Source organism: Rhinolophus ferrumequinum, chromosome 6 (genome assembly GCF_004115265.2).
Source record: "Rhinolophus ferrumequinum isolate MPI-CBG mRhiFer1 chromosome 6, mRhiFer1_v1.p, whole genome shotgun sequence".
NCBI lineage: Eukaryota > Metazoa > Chordata > Mammalia > Chiroptera > Rhinolophidae > Rhinolophus > Rhinolophus ferrumequinum.
Genome location: NC_046289.1, coordinates 9,998,763 through 10,026,474, shown reverse-complemented (window position 1 = coordinate 10,026,474; position 27,712 = coordinate 9,998,763). Strand labels below are relative to the sequence as shown.

At 47.0% G+C, this 27,712-nt stretch overlaps 1 protein-coding gene across 1 annotated transcript in view; it reads right to left on the bottom strand.

Moving 5' to 3' along the window:
• LGMN (legumain) overlaps positions 1–25,276 on the bottom strand; it is a 28,206-nt gene extending 2,930 nt beyond the window's left edge. Inside the window, exons 1-11 of the mRNA XM_033108615.1 lie at positions 25,121–25,276; positions 17,790–17,956; positions 9,617–9,714; positions 8,191–8,272; positions 6,849–6,934; positions 5,160–5,235; positions 4,598–4,660; positions 3,776–3,842; positions 2,825–2,943; positions 2,648–2,737; positions 1,465–1,665 (exon numbers count right to left, since the gene is read on the bottom strand). Of these exons, the coding sequence (XP_032964506.1) occupies positions 1,465–1,665; positions 2,648–2,737; positions 2,825–2,943; positions 3,776–3,842; positions 4,598–4,660; positions 5,160–5,235; positions 6,849–6,934; positions 8,191–8,272; positions 9,617–9,714; positions 17,790–17,927 (1,020 nt within the window). The 5' untranslated portion in view covers positions 17,928–17,956; positions 25,121–25,276. The remainder of the gene's footprint in view (positions 1–1,464; positions 1,666–2,647; positions 2,738–2,824; positions 2,944–3,775; positions 3,843–4,597; positions 4,661–5,159; positions 5,236–6,848; positions 6,935–8,190; positions 8,273–9,616; positions 9,715–17,789; positions 17,957–25,120) is intronic.
• Between the last annotated feature and the right edge of the window lie 2,436 nt (positions 25,277–27,712).

The following is a 27,712-nucleotide window of genomic DNA, read 5'->3' as shown; positions in this document are numbered from 1 at the left end:
TCCCATGAATGGTGCTATATGTTCACAGACACCTTTGTCCATTGCGAAACATTGAAAGCTCATAGAGAGGGACACAAAGGGGGGCACTGTTTCCTTCCCAGATGACGAAAACCAGCATCATAGAGAGAAAGTTGCTCCTTCATTAACCAAAATTTACAATCCAGGCCTCTGACCATCCCACACCACTCCCAGCCAGGGTGGGTTTCATCCGGGTCCGACCGCCACAAGGACTCACTGCCCACTGTGTGTCAGACCAGTGGTGGCCCAGAACCACGGGGCGCACCGAGACCTCTCAGGGGCCCGGAAGGTCCCCCTTTTCCCAACTATGTAACTGCATGAAGTTGGGTTTTCCTCATCATTTCAGCCAGAACAACAGAGCCCAACAGAGTGAACGCAGAAGCAGGTCAAGAACTAGCTGTCTTCTATTACACGGGGCAGAAAAGACATGTAAAGCCATGCTGCTCTTCTCACCAAAATTGTTTTTATTTTAGAAAATGGTTATTTTTCATAAAATAAATTAACACAAAAGGAGTCTTTTATTGTCATTTCTAAATGAGTTAATATTTTTTAAATCTCAATGTTCATTTCTAATGCAGAAAATAGTGACAGAATCCACATAAACATAAGCTCTGTGGGATGAATGATTTTAAAACGACAAACAGGTCCAAGGCTAGGAAGTGTGAGGACTGCTGTGTGACACTGTGGCTCCAACAGGAAAACTATGCCCTGGTTAATGCACCACTATAATAGGACGGATTAATTGTCAGGCTTATTAGATAAACGAATTTAAAACGGATCACACAGATTTTTTATCTTTCCCTGAACACTGGGGCCATATCCCAGCCCATCAACCCCTGTGCTGTGCCAATGAGGGCACAGAGCTGACACCGAGCTGGCTCTGCTGGGAGGACGGTCAGCCTCCGCCCAGCAGCCCAGTGCGTGCACACCTGGTGGTTCTGGCCGCACAGCTAGAATCTGACAAGTGATTCTGCCGGTTCCAAACAAACTCCTGAGCTACTGAAAACGAGAATTTTAGGCTATGACTATGATTTCCTAAGGAAGTAGAAATTTTTGATGGATTGTATTTTCTAAAAAATATGATTAGCTAGTAACTCAGCAAGCAGCAAAATTAAAATATTTTTTAAGCAACGAGGTAGAAAAGACAAAAATGCCCATCTGCCATGGCCTCTTGGCAGCATACAGGAGATGAGCCCCCAATTTCTTTGCTTCCTGCAAGGTCAGTTTACCAATGAAGAATGAAGACAGCCACTGCTCCGTTCACTGGTTTCTATTTACACAGAGTACAAAGGCCAGTTTCCTGTCCCACATGCTCCCAGGTGGCAGGTGGAAGGTGAGCCAGAGTTCTGTCACCTGGCTGTAAGCACCACTGGGTAATGGTCAGGTGGTCAGGAGGCAGAGACCCAGCTCGCCAGGCCGGGAGCAGCACTTCCGACCACGACCTACCTCCAGATGCATGTGGATCTCCTCAACGAGACGCCTGGACTCCTGCAGATCATTGGTGGACATCAGTTTCCTTTTCATGATCATGAGGGGCACCTCAGGGCTTGGGGTGAGGTCAAGGTGCTGGACCGGAGGTAGGGAGATAGGAGAGCTGGCTTTGTGTTTCAGTCCCTGGAACTGCATCAGTTTCATGGTAGAGATGGACTGGGGTGGGGAGAGAGACAGAGAAAGCCAGTGTCAGCGGGACAGCAGATGTACCAAATGCAGCCTGGGTCCTGGAGGCTCACCGGTTCAGGGCCACGGAAGGGCCACAGTCGCAGCCTGAAAACACGTGCCAGCAGCGGGCAAGGCAACATGTTTGAGCACCTAAAATCCACCGACAATGAACTTCAAAAATGCCGGGCACCTTTTGCAACAGAATTGCTATTCTTTCATACATGAAAGGCAGCCGCTTCTCCATGGTCATACACCGTGTGGACCAGGGTTGTTTCAGCCAGCGGCGACCCTGGGTTGTGCTCAGCTCCCACGCTCATCACCTATCCCTAGTGACCAGAAGTAGGAAAGTGCAAAGCATCTGTCCAGGTTAGAGCTGAGGGCTGGTCCACAGAGCCGAGCAGAGCTAAAGCTGGAGGTGCTACCTAAGCCCAAGCCACTGGCTGTGACCTAGTACAGACAGCCCTGCTAAACACACCTATTTAATCACCTAGGCCCTTCTGGACATAGCTGAAGGGGGAAAATGTCTCTAATTTACAGCCAAATGGTAAGGGTAACACCCTGCAACTTTCAGGGAAGCAGGATCCCGAGAATCCCAGGGTGAGGTTCTAGGGGCCATGCCATGGAAGCTGGAGAAGCTAACCCCTCCCTGGGTGCCTGGCCTATGTTTCGTGTTTTGGATGCATATCCTTCCTTAGTGCATGAGGGATCTGACATGGAGGACATGGAGATTCAGAGAGGTGAAGGAACTTGCCCAAAGTCTCACTACTTCGCAAGTCTGAATCTAGCAAGGTCTGATTCCAAAGCCCGTACAGGGTCCCCAGGATGAAGTGGCCACGAGGAGCTCAGCCATCCTTGCCTTGGCCATTTCTCACCCGGATCCCCTTTCTCTTCACCAAGAGATAAACGTTCCAGGTGAGTCAGCTGGGGACTTGAAGAACCGACAGCAAGAGTGCAAGGCTCCCCTGCTCACCTTGTTTCCATACTGCATGACGTGGCTCGTGTTGGTGTGGGATTTGACCAGCTGGTACTGCCTGTGGAGAGTCTCTTGGGTCAAGTCCTCCTGCAAAAATGTAAACAGGAAAGTCCTTCAGCCATTAGAGGCGGATGGTCAAGACTCAGCTGAACAGCAGCCCCTCGAAGGGCTCACCACGTCCGAGTCTTCCATCCAGTTGACGCTGTACCAGTCCCCCAGGTACGTGGACCTCTGCTCATCATAGTAACAGGCATAGGATGACTCGTCGGGATTGGCAGCGGTAGTTGCATAAACTAGGAGGAATGAAAGACATGTTTTGGTCACATTTTATACTCTGCTGTGGACTGCACTCGAAACTTGGGTCTTTCCTTCTTTCTTAGTGTAATCAGTGTGCCACTTATAGTCAGCAGAGGGAGGGCGGACAGGCATCACTGCAGCCAGCACTGTTTGCTCCTGGTAATCCGTCTAAGATGACAAGTGGAAGAAAGAGAGGCCAACTGACAGACACTTTCTGTAGCAATAGGCAAGCACGCATGCTTACTTAGACATCGAGCTATTTTGGAAGAATGCTGCAAGATTTTAACAGCCCTGGAGACTTAGTTTCTGGAGACAGTTAACATTTATTGAAGAAACAGTTAGATGGAACCTATGCAATAGCTACCATGGGCTCGGAATTGTTCTGGATGGATGTTATCCCTTAAAATGATAAATAAACAGATATAAAGATCCTATCTTTATCCCCATTTTACAGGTGGGGATAACTAAAGGTCAAGGAGGGTAAGTCACCTGCCGAAGATCAGAGAGCCAGCAGGCAATGTGTCGCAAAGGACAGAGACAAGTCCAAAGACTGTGTAACTTTGGACTTCAGGAGCTTTCAGAACCTGGAAGAGCCCTGTGAAGCTCACGTGCAGATTTCTTGTTCTCTGGCCACAAATCCCCGAGGAACAGAGGGAGTCCAGAGCTGCCCACACCTATCTCCCTTCTTCTACACACTGGCTGCCCTGGGCCCCTGCTTATGTCGAACACTTGGTTCTTCACGTTGGCAGAATCAGAGAATGCCCAACTGCAGCTCTGAGTAACGTGCTCACCCAGTCTGGCTCAGAGGCCAGGGCTCCCACCACCTACCGTTGATGTCGCTGGGCAGGGAGCTCATCATGGACCCAGACTCACAGGCTTCGATGTAGAACACCATCTGTGAGGCAAACGAGACAGTTAGACTCACACCCCGGCCAGACAGATCTCTCGCCATCGCGACTTCGGCTCTCCCCACTCTCTTGACCCATTCTGAGGAGTCTTTCACTTTTGTTTACATCTCTGCTGAAAGAGGCTGCTGCCAGAGGCTACAGAAGCTGTTGTCATATACACCAGGAGGACCCAAAATGTATTCATCATTAATACAATACAATGATCTATTAGCTGAAACAATGCAGAGAAGACAAGCCACAGATACTGTCCCACACAGGGAGACAGTGCAGGGGCCATCTTTCCACGTTACTACCATGTCCACGCCTGAGCTATGCAGTTTCTATAACAGGTGCCATGGGGCAAGCGAAGGCCAAGGTGAAAATAAGATGGTGGTGTCTTCCTCCCCAGCTGCCCCAAATAGGTGACAGTTCTAGGACCATTAGCCCTCAAAGTGTGGTTTCTGGACCAGCAGCATCAGCGTCAACTCAGAAAAGGCAAATTCTCAGGCTTCTCCCCAGACCTGATCTGGGGGTGGGACCCACACCCTGTGATAACAAGATCTCCAGGGATTCTGATCTAACCGCTGAAGCCTGAGAATCAGCAAAGGTTAATCCTGGGAAACCAGACTGACCGAAAGGATACCCCTTCCAGAAAACACAGCTGCCCAGAGTTAGAAGGCCAGTCGTGGAACAGCGGGCTCTGCTTCCACTCACTGCCTTCCCCACAGCCATACCCCACCGCCACCCAAGGCGCTGATGTTACCTTTTGGTACATCTTGTGTTTGTACATGTAACGGATGGTGTGATTCAGGTCCTTGACATGAAGCTGAAAGGTAAGAACACTGACATTCAGATCGAGACCTCAAGAGAAACCATTTGCTGGATAACCCATTAATTAAGTCTCCTAAGGATGCTTTGCAAATTCTTATTTACCTATCCTGGAAAGAATCATACTGAACAGCATTATCCCAGAATGTCATCGCAAGGGTTTTGTTCACGTTTTAAAAGGGCAGGAGAATGCGCTTCCTCACTCATTCTTTTGTCCAGAGCATTTTAGAGACAGTGTTCTATCACTGCATCTAGTGCAATGCTCCCAAGCCCTGGGCCAGAGACTGATGCTGGGATATGAAAAGAAACACAGGGAAAACTTGCCAGAAGAGATGCCTCTGGACAGATTTCAAGCTGCTAACGGTGTCCCCACACTCACCTGCCACATATACCGTCCTGGTAGGACATTAGAAACCTGTATCACAGGTTTCATGTCACCACTGAGCTTTTGTTTTCCATTCTCCTAGTTTGCCTGTACAATGTTAAGAAAAACTCACATCATCATTAGGAAAAGCCAGTATTCCAGTAGCTCCATGATCGGTGAAGTAAATGAAAACGTGATCCCGGGGGCCACTGCCAAGAGAGAACAGACAAGAGTCAAAGTCGACCGTGTTCTATTTCTATTTCTCCTTCCATGTCTCTGAAAAGTTGCCCTTATCAAAAAATTAAGAAGAAGGGGCGGCCGGTTAGTCAGTTGGTTAGAGCACAGTGCTCTTAACACAAGGTTGCCGGTTCAATCCCCACATGGGCCACTGTGAGCTGCGCCTTCTACAACTAGATTGAAACAACTACTTGACTTGGAGCTGACGGGTCCTGGAAAAACACACTTAAAATAAATAAAAGTTTTTTGGAAAAAACTAAGAAGTTTGAGGATTACAGTCTCCCGACCAGGTACAAAAAGGAGCGCTATCACTGAGTGCTATTTTGAGCCACAAGACGTATCCTAGAGCCTTGGAACTCGGAATCACAGCCGGGGAGGAGGAGAGACCTTGGCTGACAGACCAGGTGTGATATGGATAGTGGGGTCCTTTGGCAATTGGGTCTCATCCCAGGTAGCCACACTCTCTCTCCAACCAGATCTCCCAAAAATGAACAAGGGAGCAAGGACACACAGCCAAACATGGTCCGGCAGCTCCACCTTCTCCTCCAGGCCCCTCGGCCTGGACACAGCCTGGGACGCCCACCTGCCCCGTCACCAGGGCTTCCACTCAGAGGGCACTGCTTCAAGGTTGCAGAGATGTGATAACTCACATGGACCAATTTGCTTCATCCCACATAGATGTCCATCTCTGCTCTAACTCACACCGGCTTACTTGTGCCTAGGTTTCCCCTCTAGCTTGACAGAAACAGCGCCATGTGCCAAGCATCTGACACTCTCTGAAGGCATGCTATTAAAAACCTGACATCACATAGAAATGCTCCATAAACTGATGCTCCATAATGCTCCATAAGCTGACCAACAAGACAACGCTAACCCACAGCCGGCAGGCAAGCACTGGGGTTAGTTTTCCCCATACAAAGGTTAGCTGTGTCCTTATGAATGGTTCCTCCCCACTGCGCTGACCTGTGATCAGAGCACATGGTTGGCGGCAGGCCAGGGCCCTGTAATCTGACTGGTCACAGGGCTTCATGCCTGTCTCAGCGTGTTCCTCGGGTAGTGGAATGTACCAGCACTAGGATCCATGGATGACAAAAAGCAGTGGGTTTAAGTGATGGGGAACATTTCATTAAGAATGAAGGACCCCGGGGCGGCCGGATGGCTCAGTTGGTTAGAGCGCGAGCTCGCAAAAACAAGGTTGCCGGGTCAAGACCCGCATAGGACAGTGGGGTTGCGCCCCCTGCAACTAAAGATTGAAAACAGTGTCTGGAGTTGGAGCTGAGCTGCGCCCTCCACAACTAGATTGAAGGACCTTGACTTGGAGCTGATGGGCCCTGGAGAAACACACTATTCCCCAATATTCCCCAATAAAATAAAATAAAAAAAGACTGTAGGACGCTGAATCATAGTTTTAATTTGGTACAGAAATGGGCTGCCAAAAGAACCCGTCAGTCTTGTGGAGGCTGTCTTAAATCAGCCGTTTCTCATGGTAAACAGGCCAGGAGCCAAGAATAATGCCTGTTTCAATTCTCTATTCTAAGGTATCAGGTCATTCAGAAAAGTATGACAGCCATAAAGCAGACCTTACCTCTTCAAGACCTTTCCAGATCCTTTGCCCTTCACTGCTTCTGCATCACCTCTCAACACAGCAAGAAAATTTTGCGGGGTGACATCCTACAAAGAATGGAGAGTTGAAATCAGATGCAGCTGTCATTCCAACTCCGAGCATTTGCTGAGTCTGGAGCTGACCCAGGCCACCAGCTCACACATCTCCAAAGGCTCAAGGTTTAAGAACAAACATTTCAGAACTAAGAAAGACCCAAAACATGGTCAGTGTTTCTGGGGCATGTGCATGACCTTTTCTCAAATATCACCTTGTCTTTGGCTGACGGCAGCTAAGCAAGCCTGCCATGCCTTCCTGACCATTATAAAGTCCATGTGGAGAAACACAAAGAAGCTGGTCAGTAGGGACAAGTGGCAGAGGAAAAGCGTACCACCTCAGTGAGACAGCAAAGAGGGAGCAGAAGCGTCAGCACTGGGACCTCCCCTTTGCAAGCTGCTGCCTGAAAGGCAGAATCCCAAGGATATTCGATGTACTTAAATGAGATTTTGTAACTTGATACCAGATCATTGAAAAATGCAATACAGAAAAGCACAAAGTAAAAAAAGATCACCAAACATCCCACCACTTAGATTCCAGACATTTCCTAATATAACAATATAGAAACAATTTTGTAAAAATGGGATACTTGTATTACACGTATGATGTGTACTTGAATTTAAAAGAGAAAACTGAAACTGAAAGAATTGCTAAACTTCACATAAACGTTCCTAAAAGATCCCTCTGATATTAGTTCCTAAAAGTTCACCAGGAATATAGGTTCCTAGAAGATCCCTCAGATATTAAGAAAAAGAAGACGATGAAAACTATGAAGCTGAAGTCATCATGGTGCTTTTAAAAATGTGTCAATTTATACAGTCTCAACTGGAAGGGATATAATCATCTGAAAGTGATATGCAATAATAATAATTAATGAAAAACTATCTCAGCAAAATCCGGCGATGCTTTGCACAGGGTTGGTGCTGAGAACTGATTTTCGGAGAAGAGCCCAGATAATCCCTAATCATATAAACAGCAATACCTCAAGAAAACCAGAGATTATCTGAGGACATCTATTATCGGCTTAGAGTATAAAAGACTAGAAACTAAAAGTTGGTTCTTACTTATTTCTACCGTTACCCTTTTATTTTCCTCTGCTTTCTTTTAGAACGCTTAGAAATTACTCCTTAAGCACCAATCTTACTACCAATACAAAACATTGACCAGGAATCAGCCTGGTGAGGTTCTAGAAATGAAGTGCACACAAGAGGGAAAAATCATCATGGAAATGAAAAGAAGCCCCGCCGGCACCCACCCCACGCCACCTCACCTCGCCGGTGTAGTCCTTCAGGACTCCCTCATATACATCCGAGCCATTGGGCCTGTTGATCACAACTCCAGGAGTGGGATTGCTGAAAATCAAAGGACACAACTGAAGCACAAAATATGCCTAGTCTCTGAAATCTCTCCCTTAAAAAACACATGGGGCCGGCCTGGTGGCCCAGGCGGTTGGAGCTCCATGCTCCTAACTCCGAAGGCTGCCGGTTCGATTCCCACATGGGCCAGTGGGCTCTCAACCACAAGGTTGCTGGTTCCTCAACTCCCACAGGAGATGGTGGGCTGTGCCCCCTGCAACTAGCAACGGCAACTGGACCTGGAGCTGAGCTGCGCCCTCTACAACTAAGACTGAAAGGACAACAACTTGAAGCTGAACGGCACCCTCCACAACTAAGATTGAAAGGACAACAACTTGACTTGGAAAAAAGTTCTGGAAGTACATACTGTTCCCCAATAAAGTCCTGTTCCCCTTCCCCAATAAAAATCTTAAAAAAAAAAAAAAACACGCCCCTGTTATGTATAAAAATAGCAATGGGCCATGTGCATCAGACACACTGCTCACTGACCAAATGGTCACCAAGTGTTAGTGGCTTCAGCAGCTGGGGGATCTGGGACATCCCACAAGTCGAGTTCTAGGCAGGAGCAGTGAAGGGCTGAGTCCTAACACCCAGGACAGGGACCAAGGCCCAGGTGTCCCCGGCCTCCTGCTGGAAGCCACACAGCATCTCGGGGGCGAGATCTCAGAGCAAAACAACTTGCAGAAATAGGTCAGGAGACAAGGCTTTAATACAAGAGCTGAGGCGTGAGAGCTCAGAATGGATTCTGCACTGTCCTGTGATCACAGTACGGGCAGCACCCTTCGTCGGGGCCACAGCAGAGCGACAGAGGAGCTGGGGAGACTAGCGCTGGTTGAGCTAAGTACGCATACTTGCTGTTCCTGATCTCCTCGTGAAATCAGGTGAGCAGCATGAGAGAACGATGTGTACAATCAGAGTCAACGAATAACAACTGTAAATAGGTATATGAAGAAGGGTAGTGGAATCTAACCTACAAACACGCCTTCTCCATACAGGCCACTGAGGGGTCTCCTCTGTGCTGTCCACCTGCTCGGAGGGCAGAAAGAAGCCCTGCAGAACCCAATGACGAGTTCTCCAAGCTGAGAAGGGACTTATGCTTTCAACCCGTGCAAAGCACCAGCCCCAAACATCCTTCAGCACCCACTATCCATGTCCCTGCCACCACCAGGGAGCCCCGAGTTATGTTCAAAGCCCTACATGAAGCAGCCCTGGGGAATTTCATCTGTGAGTCTGTTTATACCCTCATGTGAGGTACTCATGGAACGATTCCTGAGAGTCTATGTGCATTTATTTAAATGCCCTCAAGTCCTTCGCCACCAAGCTCAAAGTGCCCATACTCACTCGTCAGAGTTGGCAATGTCATCGTACATCATCACAATGATCTGCTCGTCCGGAATCCCATTGCGGTGAACAATCTGGTAGGCGTGGCACGCATCTGCCTGGGAGAAGTAATATCGTCAGGTGAGACTTTGCCCAGGAGGAGGCCAGCTCCGGAGCTCTAACGAGCAACATGTTCTTTCTCATGGGGGCGGGTTGTGAATCATTCCCTATTGATCGGGTCTTCAAGTGATTTTAAAACACATACATTTATATCTTTTCAACTCGATTTTGCACCCCCACCCCATCATCCAAGCTCAGATTCATGAGGCAGTTAAGGTTTATGCGACACACACACGCACACGCACACCACCACCACCTCTAGCGGTAAAAAGGGCTTTGGAAAGAAAATCAATATTATGTCAGATTTAACCTACCCCTATGATGAACGTGGAAGTCAGCATACACCCCACCCACTCACCTCAGTGACAAATCATCCTATTATTTATTATTCCTGTCAGAGGCACGTTCATTTAAAAAACAAAAACAAAAAAACAAAAAATCTTGGGAATAAATCTAACAAAAGAAGTGCAACACTTACACACTGAAAATTATAAAATATTGCTAAGGGAAATTAAAGAAGATCTAAATAGAGACGTCTCTCATTCATGGATCAGAAGACTTAGTACTATCAAAATTTAAGAAAAAAAAAGATCAGCAGGCTTTACTGAAGAAATTGACAAGATGATCCTGAAATTTTAATAAAATTGCAAAAGACCCAGAAGAGCCAAAAATATGTGAAAAAGAAGAACAGAGGTGGAGAACTTTCACTTCCCGATTTCAAAACTACTCAGGGGAAAGAACACTCTTGACAAATGGTGTTGGGATAATTTGGATATTCACATTCAAAAAAGATGAATATAGGGCCTCACTTCATACCATACACAAAACTTAACTCAAACTGGATCACAGACTTACATGTAAGGGCTAAAACAAAACTTTTGCAAGATAACTTAGGAGAAAATCTTTGGAACCTTGAGTTAAAACTGCAAAGATGTTATAGATGACACCAAAAGCATGGTCTATAGAAGAAAAAAATTGATAAGTTGGACATCATCAAAATTTAAAACTTTAGTACTTCAAAGATACCATTAAGAAAATGAAAAGACAAACAACAGAAGAAGAGAAAATATTTGCAAAATACATATCTGATAGAGGACTTGTATCCAGAATATATAAAGAACTCGTATACCTCAATAAGACAATCAACCCAATCAAAAATAGAGAGAAGATTTGAATAACTATTTCACTTAAGAAAACATATGAATGGCTAAAAAGCACATCAAAAGATGCTCAATATAATTAGTTATTATGGAAATACAAATTAAAGCCAGAACAAGATACCACAGCCAAACAGACAATAACAAGTGTTGGTGAGGATGTGGAGAAAACAGAACCTCCATTCACTGTTTGAGGGAATGTAAAATGGTGCAGCCACTTTGGGAAACAGTTTAACCTTTTCTTAAAAAGTTAAACATAAAATTTACCATATGACTCAGCAATTCTATTCTTATATATCTGACTAGAGAAACAAAAACACTTACCATGCAAACAGACTTGCACACAAGTGTTCTTAGCAGCACTGTTCATAATAGGCAAAAAATGGAAACAACCCAAATGTCCGTCAACCGATAAATGGACCAATAAAATGTAGTCTGTCCATACAATTTAAGACTCGTTGGCAATAAAAAGGAATAAAGTACTAACACATGCTACAACACAGATAAGCCTCAAAAACACTACGCTAACAGAAGCCAGACATAAAAAAACCACATGTTGTATGGCTCCATGGATATGAAACGTTCAGAAACGGCAAATTTATAGAGACAGAAAAGTATATTAGTGGTTGTCTGGGGCTGGGGACTGCAGAGGGGCCCGAGGGGTCTTACTAGGGAGACGGAAAAGTTCTCAAACTGATGTATGGTGATGTTTGCACAACTTACTAAGAAATCATGGAGTTGTACACTTGAAATGGGTGAATTACATGTGATATGCAAAATACACTTCAATACAATTGTACTTTAGAAAGGGCAGGTGCAGTGTGTCCCATTAGCCATCTCCTACACTGCGTGGACTGCTCACCACCACCCTGACAGGCAGCTGCTTTCTCCCCATTTCACAGATGGGGACAAGCTTGGAAAGGGCTCAGCACTGGATCCATGCCTTGTGCCCTCTTCCTCACGCACCAGTCTCCAAGTCACATCGTGATTCTCTCCTGGGCCCTTGGAGGTACTTGGTTGACTCTAACTTTTTTAACTCACAGGGGTTCTTTGTAAGAGTCAAGTATTTACTGGCACTCAAAAGAAATAAAAGTAGGGTTAAATTAAGTCAAATAATTTGGAAGTGGTGTTGAAGGCTACTTCAACAGGAAGTGGTATTGAATCACTTCCTTTGAACACATCTGACCTATAAGCATTTTTCCCCTTAAAAACAGAAAAGATATACAAAGTCACATTTGAGAGGAGAGGATTGAGTAAGACTTGACCCTCGGGACTACTGAACAGAGATTGTCATGGCTCAGCTGGTTTCACGTACGTTAGGAGTTCTGACAGGCTTACTAATGCACCCCGTGATTTCCTGCTGCAGGCCTCTGTCTTGACACGGTCTGCTCCTGCTGCCACCATCTCAGGCCAACTGTCAGTGAAACAACTGGCTTGGAATAAAGGCCCAACACAAGCGGCACAGCTTGGTCACAGACACTGTGAAGGCATCCACTTTCCAGCCAGGAAGGAGCTCAGAAGAGGTTCTCACAGTCTGCTCCTCTGGCAGGTGTGCACATACCATCCCCTCGAGACACATGCTCTGAGCGCTGCCCGGGGCACCCAGGGTCAGCGGCTTTGTAGGGGTGCCTCAGTGAGCCCACCACCAACCTCACATCTTCCAGAGGGAATCGGAGCTTTAAAGTGAGATTGTGTTATCTGTTCAAACGAGTAAGTCAGCAGGTGAGCGGAGAGCAGGAACGACACCTGAGTTCTGCGCTAGTCCAAAGCCCACGTTCCTTCACGATCCTGCGCTGCCTCCGGCCTGTACCAGCACAGCCCTCCTGAACTAACTGCGCCCCCTAACTCAGTCCATTCTGCCCTCCCTCCACCCGAATCCCTTTCTACCATGCCCTCTTTAAAAGTGTGTTCTTTTTTTTTTTAATGTAAGTGATACTTTGCAACAACACAGATTAACCTCAAAACATTATACTAGGTGAAGAAGCCAGACACAATAGATTGCATATTGTACGATTCCATTTGTATGAAGTTTCTAGAAAAGGCAAAACAATATAGACAGAAAGCAGATCCGTGGCTGTATGGGGCAGGGACAAGAGCTGGAACTAACTGCAAATGGGCATGAAGGAACTTTCTAGAACAATGGAAGTGTCCTAAAACTAGACGGTGGCAATGCTTGCACCACTGTTGGAATTTACTAAAAATCACTGACCTATATATACAAATATAAGTGAATTGTATGACATATAAACTTATGCTTCAATAAAGCTGTTTTTCAACAGTGGTAATTGCACACATTTTTTTAAATATATAAAACAAAAGGTGGTCTTTCAGAAATGTGACGACTCTGCCACTTGAGCCTCCATCATCACGTCTTCCTTCCAACTCCAATATGTACAAGTTGCAGACTTCTCCTCCACCTCTCTGCGCCCACTGAAACCTGCCTACCTGCCTGCTCAGCCCCTAGGACACAGATGCTCTTACAGCCTATCTGGGAGGAGGGGGTGGCCCTCTTCCTCTCCACTACACCCCCAACTCAAGGAGAGCAGAGGGGAGTGGGCGTCAGCACTCTTACAGCTCCTCTCCTCCTGCCAACACAACACCAAACAGCTTCCTCCTTCAGAGCCCCCAGTAATGACCCCAAACCCCTTGCTCCCAGTAACACCTGGCTCATACCTGTCTCGCCTCCCGATTCCCGTCATCCTCGGTTCTCCTGAGTACCGTGAGCTTCACCTCCAACCCACTTCAACAATCACCCCACTGCCCTACCCAGGCCTTCGAGCTTCCTTCTCCATGTGCTCCAATCTCTCGGTCCTGAAAGAAACGCTCCCCCAGCCCCATTCCTCCCTGGTGACCTACTTCTTTTTCCCTTCACGAGCTGTGAGAGGACAGAGTGTCCACTGTCACCACATGCTGCTTGCACTTTGGAACCTCTCCCTCTCTTCTCCCCTCGCTGCAGTCTGGCTTCCACCCCACCCCTGCAGAAACCCGCCCTCACCGGGCCTTACCCACCCGACACTCAGGACACGGGACGCAGAACAGCCCACCAAAGTCACCGCAGACTGAACCCCTCTCTGTCATCCATGAATTTCCAGCCCAAAATGGAAACTGAGAAATCCAATTCAGTCAAAACAAAACATGGTTAAAGTAACCATCACAACGCACTTAGCAATGATTTAATCGTGCCTGGTGCCTTCATCTTCCCTAAACAAACGAGATTTGTGATCACGAGTGCTGTGTTAATCCAAGGAAAATGTAAGCCTCTAAAAAAATGGAGGTTTAAAAGTCTGTATAGGTTCTACGGGGAAAGTTCTTTTAAATGCTCTCTGACTAGTTAGCCTCCAAAGTGGATAAAGCGAGTGTTGGCAGCTGGCTGGGAACAGAACCAGGCCAACGGGGAGTGGGGCTGAAATCAGGGGTGACTCAGCAAACGAGTTTCCTCTCTTGCAGCCTAAGCAGCATCATCCTCGCGTATTTAGGGACAAATATTTCAATTTGTGGCCACTTCTTTTGCATAGCTTCCCTTTAGTCTATCTCAATATTAACTATTTTACCCCAGGGAAACTAGCAACACTTAAGGAGGGGAAAAAAAGGCTGTCTGGGAACAAAGAGTAACTGGATACCTATACTTAATAATGTTTAACCAACTGTTTTTTTAAAGCTGGTTGTACACAAACCCGGGTGGCTGATGAATCAGCCAGCTGACGATCAGTGATCTGTATTGAATACCTTATCTTTCCAACTTGGGTAGAGAGGGAGGAGACTCAGGTTGCTCCTGGAAATGGGTCAGGTCTGTGGTTAAGTATTAAAAGCAAAAGGAATCATTAGTTATGACAACAAGGTTTTAGTTGAGCCAAATTTCCTATTTAGCTAACATACGAAAGCCATTCAAGAAGTAAGTCACTCAATAATCATCGATTTTAGAACTGGTAGGGGTTCATCTAAACCAACCCCTTACCTAAGATGAAAACCGACACCTGGGAGGGAAATGTGGGTGAGGAGGCACTGCCAGGCCATCGGGCACAGACTACGCCTGCACTGTGCAGTGCAGCGGCCACTGGCCACATGTGGCAATGAGCACTTTAAAGGTGGCCAGTCTGCCCTCAATGCCACGCGAGTATAAACACACCCTGGATTTTGAGGACTTGGTACCAAAAAAAAAGTAAGGTATCTTATTACCAACTCTTAATATTGATTACAAGTCAAATGATGAGTTTGGATAAACTGGGTTGAATAAGATAAACACTACAGTCACCTATTTATTTTTTTTTCTGTTTTACTTTTTAAAAACGTGGCTACTAGAAAATTTACCATGACACACATGGCCGTCCTAGCAGACAGCGCTGCTCCAGAGCTAGTTGGCCTGTGTTTGAATGCAGGCTCAACCACCTGTCACCTGTGCCACGCGGATGACGTGCTGACCCGTTCTATGCCTCAGTCCACTCATTTGTAAAAAGGAAAAAAGTGCTGGACCTATTGCCTGTCAAATGAGTTCATCTGTGTAAAGGGCTCTTAGAAGAGAGCCTGCATGTGCTGTAATATGTAATAGCCTATGCATCTTGTTTCTGAGAATTAAAAGATGAAATTACTTTTTAAACAACAACTTTATTGAGATACAATTCGCACACCATGAAAGTCAGCCTTTTAAAATATACAATCCAGTAATTCAACTATTTGCCTAACAAAGTGAGTTCATTATGTTTCACACAAATATATATGTACAACCCAGCGGTTTCTAGTATATTCACAAAGTCATGCAACCCTCACCACTATCTAATTCCAGAACATTTTCATCATCCCAAAAAGAGACCCCATACCCATTGGCAGTCGTTCCCACTCTCCCCTCCGCCCAGACCTTGCCAACTACTAATCTATTTTCTGTCTCTATAGACTTCCCTATTCTGGACATTTCATATAAATGTGATCCTACAATATGTGGTCCCCTGTGACTGGCTTCTTTTATCGAGCACCAAGTTGAGGTATGTATCAGTACGTCATTCTTTTTTTTTTTTTCCCCTTCTTCTGCCTCCCCCGCAACCCTGGTTCAAGCCGTTGTTTCTCAGTCTACTTGAGAAACAGCTCCTTGGCCCATGCGGGTATTATGAGCCTTGCGACCCCACCCCGAGGCAGTCGGTCACCAGGTGTCGGCTAACAGCACCTCACAGCAGCACACACTGGCTGCCAGCCACTCACACTGGCCACTGGCCACTCCTGGCAGCACATGGTAGCCGGCGGCAGCACAAGCAGCCCGCGGCAGCCCACAGCAGCCCATGGAAGCCTGTGGCAGCTCACGTCAACCGCCAGCTGCTCACCGGCCCAGCTCCCAGCTCCAGGGAGAGCCACTGTTCGCAATCTTAGCTGTAGAGGGCGCAGCTCACTGGCACATGTGGGAATCGAACTGATGAACTCGGCATTAGGAGCACGGCACTCCAACCACCTGAGCCACCAGGCGACCCCACTTCCTTCTTTTTTATGGCCAAATAATCTCTCCTTTCATGGACAGACCACATTTGCCCTTGTACGGCTAGACCATTTTGTTTATCCATTCATCAGCTGGTGGACATTTGGATTGTTTCCACCTTTTGGCTGTGATCATTCAAGTGCAAATTTTTGTGTGAACATATGTGTTCATTTCTCTTGGGTGTATACCTAGTAGTGGAATTGCTGGTAATCCTGTTTACCTTTGGAGAAACTACCAGACTATTTCCCAAAGCAGCTGCACCATATTACATTCCTACCAGGAGGCTGCACTTTTAATGTATTTACAGATGGGGATTCTTTTCTCTCTAATTCCTGCCAGGCTGATTTGGCAGAAATGCCAGGAAGGGTGGGGAGGAGGGTGCAAGGGGAGAGCAGCAGGGCTGAGGCATGGAGGGCAAAGAGGCCTTGTGAGGCTCTGCCCAGAGCCCCAGGCTTCAGTCATCTCTGCACCCCAACTTCTGTGTGGCCTCAGACAAGTCACTTCCTCTCTTTAACTCTCCGCGTCCTTACATACACAATGAGATGATGTTGTTGACCAGTGAGTCTCGATTAGGGATTATCTAGCGAAGGCTGGAGACGTTTTGGTGGTTACAGTGGGTGGGTGATGCACCCGGCGTCTAACGGGTAGAGGTCAAGGATGCTACAACACCCTTCAATGTGCAGGACGTCCTCCCCACAACCCCCACCCCACGCCAAGAATGACCTGTCAGTAGAACCAAGGTTGAAAACTTTGCATTAGATTGAGGTGGTCCCCCATAATGGCCATTTTGAGGAACTACCAAACTGCTTTCCAAAAATAGGTGTACCATTTTATAATCCCCCCAGCAACATATGAGAATTCCCATTTCTCCACCTCTTCGCCAACACACATACTTTTGCCAGTCTAACAGGAGTATAGATGGCTTTTTAAAAAGTCTGTCCAGGGGCCGCCCGGTGGCTCAGGCAGTTGGAGCTCCGTGCTCCTAACTCCGAAGGCTGCCAGTTCGATTCCCACATGGGCCAGTGGGCTCTCAACCACAAGGTTGCTGGTTCAACTCCTCGACTCCCGCAAGGGATGGTGGGCAGCGCCCCCTGCAACTAAGATTGAACACGGCACCTTGAGCTGAGCGGCCTCCTGGATGGCTCAGTTGGTTGGAGCGCATCCTCTCAACCACAAAGTTGCCGGTTCGACTCCCGCAAGGGATGGTGGGCTGCACCCCCTGCAACTAGCAACAGACAACTGGACTTGGAGCTGAGCTGCGCCCTCCACAACTAAGACTGAAAGGACAACAACTTGACTTGGAAAAAAGTTCTGGAGGTACACACTGTTCCCCAATAAAGTCCTGTTCCCCTTCACCAATAAAATCTTTAGAAAACAAAAAAGTCTGTCCTATTAACAAAGTCCAGGACTGTTTACAGAATGCCAGTGTCATAGAGAAAAAGCCAAGTCACTTTCTTACCTGGTGCCTATAATTATACCAGCCATTTGAACCTGCGACAATGACCACCCAGTGCTTGCCTCCGTCCTCGGGATCATCTATGAGGACAGCACCAATCCCCAGGACCAAGCTGAGCCACACAGCTCCTTCCCAAATCATCCTGTACCGTGGAGTTCGACTGCAGAAACCTGAGAAAAGAACAGCACAGTCAAGCCAAAAAGGAAGGACAAGAACAGAAGAATATCATTGTTGGCCCCTGAGAAAATATCACAGTAAATGGGTCAAAAAGATAAGACCATTTAATCGTCAGACAGAACATGCTGAGGGTATAAAAATGCGGACAGAGTGGAATTTTTTTTTCAGCTCTATTGCCCCTTTCCCCAGACGGAGAAAGTTCTTTGGGGGAAACTTTCAAAGTTTTTGTCACAACTTATACTGCAGCAGATAAAACTCACCAACAAAATTCACCGTATTAGAAAAATGTCTACCCATCCTATGCACTGTTTGCAAGAAAAGAATATGCATGTAATATATGCACAGAAAAATGTAGAGGGCAGACAGGAAATGTAACGACAATTCCTGCTGGGAGATAGATAGAATTAAGGATGATTTTCTTTTCCATATCTGTCTCTTTTCCTACACTTAATGTATATTACTTATACAATGAAACGTGTCAAAATTCAACATATGTTCCATATAAACACCGAGGGGCAATTTATAAGTTTGTGAGCGAGCTATGTGGATAAGCAACCATCAAACACTGACAGCCCAAATGAATGTCTTTGAATGACACAACCCATGAACATGCATTCTGTGCAAAGGCAGGGAAAATATTATAATCCTTGTTTTCTAGGAAGGGGAGCATGAAGCAAGAGAGAAGTGACTTGCCCAAAGCCCTCGACAGTTAGCTCTGGCCTTCCTGCTGCTGCATGGTTTTGCAGCCCAAGACTATTCCTTAAAAAAGTACCGTGTTTCCCTGAAAAGAAGACCGGGTCTTATATTAAGGTTTGCTCCAAAAGACGCATGTGTTCAGGGGATGTCATCCTGAAAAACATGCTAGGGCTTATTTTCTGGTTAGGTCTGATTTTTCGAGGAAACACGGTACATGCCCAATTTTATACTCTCTTGCCAAAACTTTAAATAAAGCTTTAAAGCACCAAAGGCAGGACTAAGGCTGAGTCCTGGCCCACCGTGCATTACTCAGATCAGACCCTGCCCTGCGTCCCAAATACGTTATTCTAAAACAACCAGCCTTCCTGAGACAGAAGCCAGGCCTGTCACTCTGAGATAAGAGGAAAAACCGTCTTTGAGATGTAGGAACTCAGAGCAGAACAGTCTGCGAGGCTGACCTCTGCCTCCGATGCCATTTGGCAAACAGTGCTCGTTCACTCATTCCCTTTTTCATTCGCTCCCTCATTCATTCACCCACCCACCAAACAATGTGCTGGGTGCGGGGGAGGCAGTAGGGACAGGGCAAAGCGTCTGTCCTCGCAGAGCACCAGCCAGCTAAGGCAGGAACCTCCTCTCTACCGAAGAAACCGACCCCACACTCCGTACGCAGCACTGGGCTACAACTCAAAATGGTGGCTTTGCCTCTTAAGTGAAGAAAACAAGAAACCTCGAGTCTGCTCAAAGTTTAAAAATCTAAGAGCACCTCAGGCCAGTGCTTCTCCAACTTGACTGTGTACCCAGATCACCTGGGGGTCTTGTTAGCATGCAGATTGTGATTCGCTGGGCCTGGGCAGGGCCTGAGACCCTGCATTTCTTTCTTTCTTTTTATTTTTTTAAAGATTTTATTGGGGAAGGGGAACAGGACTTTATTGAGGAACAGTGTGTCAATCTTAGTTGTGGAGGGTGCCGTTCAGCTTCAAGTTGTTGTCCTTTCAGTCTTAGTTGTGGAGGGCGCAGCTCAGCTCCAGGTCCAGTTGCCGTTGCTAGTTGCAGGGGGCACAGCCCACCATCTCCTGTGGGAGTTGAGGAACCAGCAACCTTGTGGTTGAGAGCCCACTGGCCCATGTGGGAATCGAACTGGCAGCCTTCGGAGTTAGGAGCACGGAGCTCCAACCGCCTGAGACACCGGGCCGGCCCCGAGGCCCTGCATTTCTGACAAGCTCCAGGAGATGGCCAGGTCTAATGTAGCAGGCAGGCCTTTTTGCTAACCCTGGCGGCCTTCAGTCCACGTCTGCCCCAAAGCCCAGCATCCCGACACTGCTCTATCCCCACAATTTCTCCTCCCAAGGACTCGATTCCTAATCGGTAAACTGACTTGGGCCAAATTCAGGGTTCTTGAGCTCCGTCACGAGGTCCATGGATGGATGGGTCACTTCAGCAAGGTGTCTCACATCTGTTTTTACGATTATCCTTAAACGGCCAAGTGTTCTCGTTTGTTTAGTTTTTGTTTTGTAGTATGGTGCATAACAGACACCAACGAATAGATAGATGAGGGCAGCAGACCACGGCCAGAACCCCCCTGGTCTGTTAATGTGTTAACTACACCTGCAGAAGGTCCCCCATGTCCGCCAGACCTGACCACAGTTCACCGTGGGGCTGGGAGGTAACAGGCGAAGGTGCAACTATACAAACGTAAGAAGCAACAGTGAGGTCAGGCAGGAGAGCCGAGGAGCAAAAGCACTCCACCCCCAAAGCTCCCCAGCAGCCCCCACAAGGGAGGTGTTACAGTGATTACTAAGGTGATGTACCCAGCAGCCTGCTGGCTGGGCTGAAGCCTCCCTGGGAAGCCTTCCCCAGGTAGGGGATGGCAAACTTTTTCTGGAAAGGGCTGGATAGTCAATATGAGCTTTGCAGGTCATGTCATCTCTGTCACAACGAATCAACTCTCCCACTGTATCGCGAAAGCAGCCAGAGACAATCCAGAAACCAGTGGACATGGCTGTTCCAATGAAACAGGTGGGCTCTTTGGTCTGCCCTAGGGAGTGAGTCTGTGCCCTCAGCCCACATGGCAGATACAGCCTGGCTAGTGTTTTATTATCTTTCATTGACAATCATTAAAGGGGCGCCCTGGTTTGCACACCAGTCTCTTCTCAGTTCGGTTCATGTGACTTAATCCCAAAGAGGCTCATTCCTCTAGAGGCAGAGGTGTGTGACTTCTACCCTTCATATTTAGGGACAAAATAAATAAATAAAATACTAGAATCAAATGGTTGGCCTGACTGTGAACAATAGAATGAACACTACCAGTTAAACTGCCTAAATTAGCAAACAACACAACAGGTACTGGAAAAGTAGCGCCAGGTTATTTTTAGAAATTCAAGTTTATCTTTCACTTTTCTACAAATATACCAGCAAGCTACTCCTCAGTGAGGAAAAGTGCCCTATAAGTAGCCAAAGACACTTTCGTAGATAACATTTGGCGATAGTTCCCCTTTACCATTTTTTTTCTTATAAACACAGAATGTGGTTCCTTGAACATAATGGCAAGTTAAAAGCCTCATAGTATGACACTGACTGGAAGAAAACCAGCCTTCCTGAGACCACTTAAAAAACCACATACACTGATCCTATTTTGGGAAACATTGGGGCCTGGGGTGAAGATGAGACGTGAAAGTACTGTAATCATCCCATTCCTCTCAGCAATGAACGAACACGTCTCAAAGCAACTGGCCTCAAACAGCAGTTTCCAGATCAGCGATACTCATGACATAGTCACAAATAATCTTGCAGTATGCCTATTATTCTGGTTTTATCAAAGTGTAAGATCCATGAAGAAGTAAATGATCCCTGCTAAACTAGCTCTGTATGACTGCTATGTTTGCAGTGTACCAACCGATCCACCCAACAAATGGCCTGAGTACCCAGCAGGGGCTCACGGGCACTCGACAGGGAACCGAATGGACAAAACCCTGCACTACGCTGACCTTTTAGTGGGAAGAGACGGACCATTGAAATGCGCGTACACAGGCTGTCAGGTGGTGATGAGCGCCTGGGAGAAATTTAAGGCAGGAGAGGGAGTCCCAGCAGGAGTGTGAGGTGTCATCTTCAAAAGTGGAAGATTTTAAGGACGTGAAGGAGCCTGCCCGTTTGTAACAGCAAAAAACACTGGAAGCAACATAAATGGTCATCTGTAGGGACTGTCTAGTTAAATCATTATGGTACATCCTTATAATGTGGTACTGGGACGCTTTCAAGAAGAGTAAGGCCAGGCGTGGAAAGATCTCCAAGGTGTACTGTTAGGGGATATGTTTTCAGTCTGCTAACAGTTTGCGGAGGAGAAAATGATCCAGACAGTTGAGTTCTAACCAGAGGAGAAAAGAAAGTCTCCCCAGGAGTAATGCAGCACAGGGTGGGAGAGGGGGATATTTGTGGTTATATGCTCTGAGCCACGCAACGTGAGGGGCACTTTACACACGCCTCACATCAGCCTTGAGCCAGTCTCATTACTCCCTTCAGACACTTGAGAAAACTTTGGCTCAGAGGTAGAGAAACTGACCGGAAAGTGGCACTGCTGATGTGACACAGATCTGACTCCAAAGACTACTTTTTTTCCACTACATCACCTTGCTTGTCATAAAAGAGTTGTTGATGTGAATATCGGGGAGGCCCTGCAACCACACTTGGGGCCCAAGGACAGAGCAGCCTCTGCATTTCCCACGGTGCCCTTCTAAGGCACTTGTGGGCAAACCATATAAAGAGCTCTTCTCTTAAAAGAGCCCATCAAAGTGAGGCTGATTCACACAAAGTCAAGGTGAACGGACAAGCCTTCAGGACAAAATTTCACCACCCTCCAATGGTGAATTCTCTCCTGTTCCCTCTTGGTCCTAGGACCCTCTCAGGTTACCAGGCTACACTAGATCTGTGATTCAAAGGAATAATTCTGCTTGACTTCAAGAAATGTACCATCAAGTGGGGTTCGATTCATTTGGGAGGTTTAGGGCGGAGTACTCATTCGAGATAAACTGTCACCAACAATACAAGAAATAAGGTCACAGTCACATAACTAACTGTGTAGCAGAGTCAAGTTCAAACCCAGGTCTGACACCAAAAACCACACCTTAACCACCGTTGGGTGTGACCTCTCACTGCCATCTCTGATTTGCTACTGGATCTTGGTTACAAAGAGTGAACCTTCAAAGCCAAGCTAGATAATGACATCTGAAAAGAGCCTTCCAAACCTGAATGTCTTTGATCCTACTCTGCTTTCCAGAGGTCTACAATAAAATCATGCAAGTGGTCCCTGGCTGACAACACGCAAGAGAAACAAGAACAGGTGACAAGGATTCCCCTCCTTGCCAAACTTGCGTCAGTTCCTCTGAGCCTTCTTCCTAACCAAGCCTTGAACTACTGAGCTCAGTTTTGGCAAAAACCCCGTGAGAATCCCTCACCTTTGATATCTAATCAAGTTCCTCTTAGTAATTTTCCAGCCACTGACCCTCTCACAATGCCTGGTTGTATTCGGAGTTGAGCTCAGTTCTGTATTAGAGTCTCTCGCCCTAACGAAATAGCTAGAATATAGGAAAACCTGTCTTGCTGTTTTTAATGTCCATTATAAACAGTGTTGTAATAAACATCCTAGCACTCCTCTCCTTGTATACAAATGTCTGTTTCTCTAAGCTACTTTCTAGACGTGGAACCACTGGGTCTTAAGATACCCGTTTTCCTGGTAGCTATACTGTTCTAAGGTACACTTCCACTAGTAGTGGATCTTTTCCTCAAATACGTAACCTCTCTTGATAAGATCAAACTTTATCATTTCTAATTGGATGGCTATAAAGTGATCTAACTATGGGTTTTAATTTGCATTCCTGAGTTACAAGAAAATTTGTGTCTTATATGTTTAATCATTCTGATTTCAACACCCTTGATACATGTGACAATTTCTGCATCATAAATTAGGATTCAAATTACGGTCTACAAAGCAACTTCTGCAGTTTAAAAAAAAAGACAGGGCATTTGCTCAGATAGTCAAAGGTTGGAAAACCCGAGGGACAGAGTTCATGTCAATATCTTTACTGAACAATACTGGGTATGGTGTATTCCACCTCCTTAACAGCTTACAAACTCTTGACTCCTTTCCCACTCCAACTCTCTTTAAAACCCTCAGCAAGTCTCTAGGGAAATTACTGCAAGGAGTGCCCTAGTGTGGCCTCTCTCCAATACTTTTCTACACTACAGAGTATCTAAGATACACATCTACTGAATTCAGCTTTCAGGACAAAATCCAAATCTCTTACACCAGCACAGGAGGCCCAGCAAGATGGACCTCTCTATTCTCATGGCTCCTGAAATCCACCACCCACAGGAAACCCCTTGCTCCTCCCAGGCTCCAGGCTCCACCTCCGAAATCATTGTTCTTTCCAAGCCTTCACTATGCTGTTTTCCAGGTGAAACATTCTTCTCCTCCTTTATCTCACTAGCTCCTGCCCATCTCTCAAACTCCATTCCAGCATCCCCTTCTCGGCCAAGCTCTACCCCTTCCCATTGGGTTAGATGCTGCCCCTGTGCAAATCTGTACCCTGGCCCTTGTAACATTGGAAGGCTTCACTGTATACTGCCTCTCTCCTTTACGAAACAATTCCAGCTCAAAAAGCTTAGGAAGGCTCAAGAAACGTTTGCTAACGAATGCGGCCCCACCGTGATGAAAATTGGGCTGTTGCACTACTCCACTCACTACATACTACAGGGCAAGTCTCAAACGCTGGGCATTTATTTTCACCTATTAAACAAAGCACCGGACACCAAGTTCTTTCTTCTCTGGCCTCCAGATTCTACAATTTTTGGCATGAAATAACCCACATGGGTATAACCTCAACTCCAATAGTTAGGGGCAGGGGACCAAATCCAGCTAACTTTCACTTCCATGGTTAACGTGACTCATCCTATAATCCCCCAGCTCAAATCTCTGAGAACTACAGCTTCCCTGACTTCTCACAAGGAATGTTTCCGTAAGTTTGAGAATTTTTGTTGCTGTCCTTCACAGGCCTTCCCCTTAAGCTACGGAGAACTGACTAGAAATGGGTGCAAACCTCCGATTTAAAAGCATCAACAGCCTGAACTGTTCCTAGATTGTGAAGGTCAGAACCAAGCCCCAGAGACCCCAGAGACCCTGCCGGCCTTCCCTGGCTGTGGGACTTCAGCAAATGCCCTCTCCTCTCGCGCTTGTTTCTCCCTGCGCTTGGAGGAGGAACCTGAGCTTCCAGCCAGAGCACGCGCGACAAAAGAGAGCCCACCACCACCCGGCAGGACAGCGGGCTGAGAGGTCGCAGGGTATCCCTACATCGTTTCCCCAAATTCGCAGAGTGCAAAACGATTATTCATAAAGGGCCGGGGGGGATGAAAATCCCGGCCGTGAGGCCAAGAGCCTCGGCAGACGCGCGGCCCTTGGCCCCGGATGTTACCTCTTGTGGCTGACCGCGTCGGCGATGGAGGTGACAGGATCGTGGGAAACCCCAGCGGCGCGCAGACTCAAGCGAACACCCTCCAGGCGTCAGCCCTGCAGTGATTGCGGCGCAGCGCCCTCCGTCTCTGTTTTGAGGACCGACTGCACCGCGGTGATTGGTGAAGCTTCTCGGCGGGGCGTCGGCGAAAGCCAATAGGAGGCGGGGACGAGGCTGGCGAGCTAAAAGGACTACAAGTCCCAGCGTGCAGCGGCGGGGGTTTGGGGAGGCGGGTGCCAAAGAAACTAGGGTCAGGGGACTAAGGGTGTTTGGGAACCAGAGGCGTAGTGATTCCGGAAGTGTCCATCACAGGATGAAAACCAGCGCGCAGAGCACTTTAACGCTCCCCCCGCCCCATCACCCCGACATCGTTGTGAGTTCGGTGGTCTGAGTGTGGCCTGGGTTTTGGAATCTTTAAAGAATCCCCTGGTGTTTGGGGTGTGCAAAAACCCTTTTAATCCTTCTAAGAACCCTACGAGAGGTAGGCATTGTTACTGTCAGGCACTGTTATTGTCATCCTGGCTTCACAGATAGAGCAACTCAGAGAAATTATATCGGGGAGATTAATTTTCTTAAGGTCACATATCTCTAAAGCGGCCGAGGCAGAACTCGGACCCAGGCAGTCTAGTTCTAGAATCCCGGGCTCTTCTTAATCCCTATGCAATGCTACTTCTCAAATGTTTGTTATGATAGGGAACTGGAGAGAAAAGTGAAATACTATATATACAATGCCATGTGGTAGAGAACAATAAATTGGATTGAATGGAATTGATTTGAGGGAATAAGTTCAGTCCTACCCAAAGACATCAAGGGCAAGAGCTAAGACGACATTCGTGAGTTATCTCACTTGACCTTTTATCACCTTTTTTTATAGTAAGTCATGGGTCAGCAAATTTCTCCTATTTTTGTAATTAAAGGTCTTTGAGAGCAGGACCTCACCCATTAGTTTAGGTGTTATCTGTGGCTGTTTTTGTGAACACGGCAGAGATGAATAGTTATGTGAGAGACCATATGGCCCGCAAAGTCAAAAATATTTATGGTCTGACCAGTTACAGAAAATGTTTGCCAACTACTCTGGTTAAGTAGTTGGCCCAGGATCACACCTCAGAAGTGACCATGAGCTTCAAGCCTAGGTCTGTCCAAGTCCACAGCCAATTCTCGTGACCGCTATGCTTTCACAGTCTTCCTCAGTGGAGAGCGTGAGGAGTTCCTTCAGCCACTCATTCAATAACATATTTAGTGGATGTCCCTTATGTGCCAGGTGCAGCTGAGTGTTGAGAGAACTAGCATTCTCTTCCTTCCCCTTGGGAATTCACTGTCTGGTAAGAGAGGGCATAACCACTCTGTTCATTCACCCAGAATAAATGGTGGCCTTTGGCTGGTTAGGCTTTCACAGTTGAAAGGGAATAAATATGGTGACCTGATGCCAGGCATGTTGAGGCAAACAAAAGTCTGGGGACAGACCCCTTAGTCTCCCTCAGCAACAGTGGGGGCTGAGAGCCCAGAGTGTGGGACAAGAGATGGTGGCTGGCCGGCGAGGGCCAATGGGAGGTTGCCATGGTGATGGTCAAACGAGCCTCAGAAGAGGCTGCAAAGTAGCTAACATAGGCCAGCCAGAAGAAGGGGGCTGAGATGAGAGAGGCCTGGAGTGGGAACTGGGTGCACATGGTGGACTCTGCCATCAAGCTCCCTGGATTCAAAATGCCAACTCTACCACTTGCAAGCTGTGTGACCTGAGCAAGTTACCCAGCTTCTCAGTGCCTGGGTTTCTTCAGCTGTAAAATGTAAAACACAGCATCTATATCATAAGGTCTCTCTGAGAGTTAAATTCAACACAGTGCTTAGCACGAAGTTTGTGCCCCATAAATATTATCTACCCCCTGGATTAAGGGGACACCTTTGGCTGCTGGGCTATAACATAAATTAATAATTCTGATGAAGAAAAGAAGGTGGGAATTCTGTGACCTTGAGCACTGCCTGTGCCATCGTGGGATGGCAGCACGGTGTGGGAAATGCACCAATGGGAAGCATCAGGAACAGAGAGGCAGGCATTGAAACAGGTCCAGAGGGGCAGGACGGCACAGGGAAAAAGAGGGAGTCAGGATCCCTGCAGGCATATAGGCATGGGGACCTCCCCATCAATGCCTCTGGCAGAATTCTCACAAGAACAGTCCCAGTGTGGGACTCTTTTACCACACAGTGCAATCAGAGGTCAGTGAGGCTCATGCCAGCTATGAATAAATGACATCACAAGAATGGGGAAGATAACTGTGGTCCCCAGAGATAGGAGCCATTTCAGATGTATGATCTAAGATAGATTAAGTGAGAGATTAAGATTATAAAGCAACAAGCGTTGGGGAGAGTGTGAAAGAAATCGGTTAGGTTTGGAGTAGGGTTTCTCAACCTCAGCACTATTGATATTGGGGCCGGGTAATTCTTTGTTGTGTGTGGAAGGGTGGGGTGCTGTCCTGTGCACTGCAGGATGTTTAGCAGCATTCCTGGCCAGTAGCACACCTTCCACAATTTGTGACAACTGAAAATGTCTCCAGATGT